The sequence below is a fragment of the Wasmannia auropunctata genome, unplaced genomic scaffold (assembly GCF_000956235.1).
Source record: "Wasmannia auropunctata unplaced genomic scaffold, wasmannia.A_1.0 LD334189.1, whole genome shotgun sequence".
Classification (NCBI taxonomy): Eukaryota; Metazoa; Arthropoda; class Insecta; order Hymenoptera; family Formicidae; genus Wasmannia; species Wasmannia auropunctata.
In genome coordinates, this window is record NW_012028701.1 from 10,943 (window position 1) to 17,031 (window position 6,089).

Genomic DNA, 6,089 nt, shown 5'->3' on the forward strand with positions numbered 1-6,089 from the left:
ATAACAATTGCAGTGGAACTTATAAGAGTACTGGAAGTTGATCAGTTACTCCACCGAAGAGAATTAACTCGTGCTTTTTGCAAAGGACAATTGGATTCACCTAATTTAATATTGAATCCATTATTAAAATAAAAAATTCATATCAATAGCGAGTAACTATGAATACATATAAAAGAATTTAGTTCAATTTGTTAACGATTAATATTAATCTATTAATTCAAAATGGACGTGATGAATCTAATAACTCGGTACAAACAAGTTCTTTCTTTATCAGCACTTTATTAACACTGTTCATCGCATTTAGTTATATAAGGTGGTGCACATTCGCTGTGTTTTACACCGAACGAAAAGGCGGGAGTCGGTTTGGGTTGTGGGATGGCGTATATCGGACCTGGGCCTTCGGAAATCAAATGTAATGCACGCCGAGTAACGATAGTATACATTGGTGCTCTTGGTTTTACTGCATCCAAGTTGTACGAGCTGTAAGGACCTGCACTAATTACAGGTTTCTCCGAAACTGTGCGCAGTCCCCTACAAATATCATATATAATATCATATATAATCACTTTAGAACGAACAAGCAAAAATCACAAAATAATTTAAATGTACATGGAAAACGCTGGCGCCTTAGCGATAGGCTTGATGTAATAAGGTCCTGGCGTTTCACTAGTTTTCTTCAATTTAGTTCTCCATTTGATCGAAAAGAAAGGACCGCGAGGGACATCTGGCAACATATACTTCGGACCAGGACCGAATACGATATCTGTCAAGTACAAAAGAGAATAAGAATATGCAAATAATAAATAACAATTCCTACAGCACGAAATATTGCTAAAAGATAGCAAGAACTTTAATGGTGCGATACATTTACAATTCAAGTAAAACACTCGATTATCACAATAAAATCGGGATGTCATCTTGATCAAGACTTGATGAAAAAAATTCATTAAATTTTACTTCAATTTGACATTACTGTGACACTGCGTATTATTTGGAAAATATTACAAGAATTTGTAAAAATATTATAGTATTATAATATTTATCTTGTAGATATATTGCAAGATATTACTACATAAATCCATCGCATATATTATAATATTCCAAAAACATTATATATTTATCTATTATATATATTCTGCAAATTAATAAATTAGGTTATTAATTATACATAAAATTATTAAAATTACCTAACAAAATCAATAAGTATAATTTGAATTAATTATAATTAAATATTATTATAATTAAGATTAAAATAAAATAAAATATGAATTAATTATAATTAAAAATACTAAAACAACTAGAAAATATAGTTACATTATAATAAATATAGTAACATTTTTATTTTAGAGTGTTTTTATATTTATTAAATAATATATATTTGTTTAAATTTTATGTATTTGTTCAAGTTTTAAGTATTGATTTTTATATTAATTATAATTTTTTATGTCGCAAAAATGTAGAAAATAGAGTAACATTTTTATTTTAAAGTAATGTTTTTATTTATCAAATAATGTATATTTGTTTAAATTTTATAAGTTTTGTGTATTGATTTTTTTGTATATTAAATATAATTTTTTATGTCTTAAAGATTTTGAATATCTTTACAATGTTTTTCGAATTTTTGAAGTCTAAAGATTAGTATCACATAATATGATAATAGACAACTTTCTACAATAATCTTTGAATATTGTTTCAGAAATGTCTATAATATTTTTTTCTAAATATTTTAGAAGAAATTCTTTTCAAGAATGTTATGAAATAGATTTTATGATATTTTATAATATTTTATAATATTATAAAATATTATAAAATTTTAAGAATAGATATAAGTAGCGAATATTGTTGTTAATATCATAAAGAATATAAGTAGCGAAATATTGTTGCTATCAAAAATATTTTATAAAATATTTTAATCCTACAAAATAATATTCTTCTAATGTTATGATAATAATAATTTCGTGCTATAGGGGGATGATCTGGCTTCAACAAGAAAATCTTTTTACCACGACGCTTTACTCTATATCCAAAAGTAAATCCCTTAGGTCTACGTTCCTCGATTATATATTTTGGTCCTGGACTTTCTGTCACTTCGAAGACGACAGGACGACCACCGAATGTAAATGCTGGATTTCGATATCTTGAAATACAATGATCCTTATAGCCGACAAGTGTTTTAATTTGATATTTAGGTCCTGGAGCTGCAGAATAGATTGATGATTATAAATTCTTTATAGAATGATTTTTGAATACGCCAAGAAGCAATTAAGGCTATGACGAATACTATTAATTGTTTAATATATTAATATGCACATATTTTTTATCATAAGACTTTTCATCATAAGTATTTTGAATTTTCTATGATAAGACTTACTGTTTTATTGAAATATTATAAAATTTACGTTTATCTTTATCTCCATATATACACAATCTTTATTTAAATTAGATTTAATGAATGCATACTGATAGGGTGACATGTTACAGTGCCCCTTGTCTCTAACGCTTTCTTTTCACTTTCAGCAGTCTTGCCTCTTCTGCGCTCCTTTTTTAGTGGCATTTTTTTACTTGTAAATTTAGAAATTTTACTTAACGTATTCGCACATATATGTCACATTACCATAATTTTAACTCCATTTCGGTGAAAAAAACAATTGCTTATCATAAATCATTTCCGTGTAAAAAAAATAGATTTAACTGTAGGCATGGTAGAAATACAAAAGTTCTTGCGCATGTTGATGCCGAGCGGCCAATCAAATTGTCACTATAAAGAATACGTCATCGTTACGTGATAAATTTAAACGTATTATTTCAAGCATGCTCAGCTATATTCTAAAATTCACTGCCAGTATTAAAAATCTATAGTTTACGTTACGTGCATTATAGATTTTTAACACTGAAAATGAATTTTGGTACATAACCTTTGAGTATATAGTACAACATGGAAGTGGAATGCCTTTATTCTCTGTAGACCGCAAGTGTGTCCAACAGTGGCAAGAAATATGCGAGAGAAAAAGGTATACGAGTGATACCACGTGATATTTTGTCCTCTCTGTCTGTCCAGTTCCGAATGTGACGTCATGTGTGGGTATATGCTTGATGTCTGCACAGTGGTCTACCACCAGACGAGCATACCCTTGTATTTTCTACCATGATTGTAGGCCTATTCTTTTTAGCCAAATTAGCTGCACTAGTTCACAATTTATCGATCTCTTTCTACATGATTGGAAGAAGAAAGACAAACTCGAAACTAAGTTAGTGTAACCAGTTCAGTTAAAAAGAATATACAATTATACAATGCAATCCTTTATGCGAAGATTGATCTTAAGAGGTTTTTCTCATTCAAAGGCCTAAAAATTTATTGTTTTTGATAATGGATTATATAAAGAAACTATACAATTGATTAGCATAAAACTTTTTATTTATTTTAATAAGAACTTTTGTCTAATAATTGTTGCAGAGTTAAAAATAACCTCCTCCTTTTATTCTTTTCTTCTGGTTTATTGAATTTGGCACATTGAGAAAACTATATATAAATTATAAAAATCGCGGAAAGTTCTCGGCGGTTCTGTAATTAAAATATTTTAATATTTCTTTTTTATCAGTTTCGACATTGGAATACGCAATTACTGAACCAATATTTCAATTAAAATATTGAAATTTAAATGGCAATAAAATGAAGATTATATAATGTTTTGATTTTCATTCAAACATTATATCTTCATAAAAAAGAGTTAAATGATAAATATAAACAAATTATGGCTTCACAAACTACAAAAATGTGTTGATAATAATTGTGCATGGTTTCAATTTAATTGGTCAAGGCATTTTTTCCAAACAATTTTTTATGATTTTGAAAACATGATTTTGAAAAAAAAACAGCTTAAATTTTTTGTCTTATATGTATAATCCAAATGAAAAAAACAAGTATTATGTATATGTATATTTTTACAGTATATGTATATAGATATAGTAAAGATATGTAATGTGTACATTTACAAGTATTATGTATATGGTATACACTTACAATTATATTTCTTTTTGACTAAACGAAAAGATATCTTTTCGTATTGCCAAAAAGACAACTTAAAAAAGATGTTTTTTCGTCATCTTTTAATGGTTATCTTTTCAATAAAATGAAAGTTGATTAACCCTAACAGCACATAATATCCTGCAAATATTCCATTTTCATACTGATTGTACTATGATCCATAACGTCCCAATCAGCACACAATATTTTTAAAATGTTTTTTATGTTCTTTTTTCATTAATTATTATAAACTTATGTTCGGAAAAATTTATTTAACATTTATTTAATATATTTTTTTTCATTTAATATTCATTTAAAATAATGATTTCTACAAAACATTTTTTAAACGTTTATTTAATATTTTCTAAATATTTATTTGTTATTAATTTTACATTTAAGAAAATGATTTTATTATACATTTTTAAACGTTTATTTAATATTTTGTAAATATTTATTTGTCATTAATTTTACATTTAAGAAAATAATTTCAGTACATATTTGTGTAACATTTATTTAATAATTTTTCAATATGTATCCTTCATTAATTTTTCATTTAACAAAATGATTTTAGTAAACATTTTTGCAACGTTTATTTAATGTTTATTTAATGTTTAGTTTTGTATTTATTTTGCATCTGTAAAATAAGTCACTGAGTTATTTAAATTTTCAACCAAATAAAAGGAGAGCTACAGAGCCAAAGCCAAATAATATTGCAAATAGATATATATATTAAACCAATAACACAAATAAATAAATATATATACATTAATTTCATGGACGTTTTAACCCTAGATGGATGGTAATTTTCAATGGTAAATTACAAACAAAATCTTCAAACTTATAATAATCGCTACATGAAATATAATTTAAAACGCATTACGCATATAGTAGACCTCTCTTGTATTGTATTTTCTTATTCAACAATCCTTCAGATAACAATCGTTTGGATGTAAAATATCAGTTTCTAGTTTATATGAGTTGTATAATTCCATCAGGTAGATGTAATTGTATGCTTTACATAACTTTGTTACAAGCAATTTTTTATTTCAATTTTGTTGACACATAATTAAAGTTAATAACTATTTTATGATAAAGTCTTATTAAATTTTAATATGTTATTCTTCACACAAAATCAAGAATTAAGCTACCGCATATTTGTGCCTTTTCGCACTTTTAAAGGGCGAAACATTCTTTAGAAAAAAATCGTTTTTTTAATTTCAATGCAAATATGCGAAACTACGAGAGATAGAAAAAAATGTTTGAACCAAAGTTAAATGGTTTTAAGAGTACTTTATAATTATAATTTAAAATAATTTTTTTATTGTTTAATTTTTTGTTTACCCCCATCACCAAAATTTTTTTTAATTTTTAAAATTTTTTTATCAAATTAAAGGTTATTTTAAGACGAATTTAACCATGTGTAATAAAGTTATTTTCCGAAGTATTATTTTTTAGAAATAATTGTAAACGCCTCTATACGCACACCATCCGTACTCGTATACGTTCAATTCACTTACGTGAACTTAGCACCCGACTTTTACTAAAATAAATTTACAATAAAAAAAGTTAGTATTTTGTTTGTAGTTGTCTGTAGTGACTTTTCCGTCGTTTGTAGTTGAACCGTTCAAAAGTTACAACATATTTGCAATAAATAAAAAACGTAACTTGAAAATGATATTTCGGAAAATAAATTTATCACGCATGGTTAAATTCATCTTAAAATACCCTTTAATTTGGTAAAAAAAATTTGAAAAATTAAAAAAGAATTTGGTGGGGGTAAACAAAAAAATAATAAATAAAAAAATTATTTTAAATTATAATTATAAAGTACTCTTAAAGCCATTCAACTTTGGTTCAACATGTTTTTCTACAGGGGCTGAAACCCCTTAAAAGTGCGTATGACGAATATGCGGTAGCTTAATTCTTGATTTTGTCTAGATAATAACATATTAAAAGCTCGTCAAAATCGGACGATACTTGGGTCCCTTTCGTTGTGAGATCTCCTCATACATAATATTTAGATTTTATCGAATATTAAAAGAATATACGATGGATACGTAATAAA

The 6,089-nt window shown here is 26.1% G+C and overlaps 1 protein-coding gene across 1 annotated transcript; it reads right to left on the reverse strand.

Moving 5' to 3' along the window:
• Positions 1-259: 259 nt before the first annotated feature.
• On the reverse strand, positions 260-2,681 carry LOC105459430 (outer dense fiber protein 3B-like). Its single transcript, XM_011705433.1, has 4 exons — positions 2,461-2,681; positions 2,004-2,198; positions 610-763; positions 260-531 (listed from the first exon to the last, which is right to left on the reverse strand). Exons 1-4 carry the CDS (start codon positions 2,552-2,554, stop codon positions 282-284), a joined length of 693 nt encoding a protein of 230 aa, XP_011703735.1. The 5' UTR covers positions 2,555-2,681; the 3' UTR covers positions 260-281.
• Between the last annotated feature and the right edge of the window lie 3,408 nt (positions 2,682-6,089).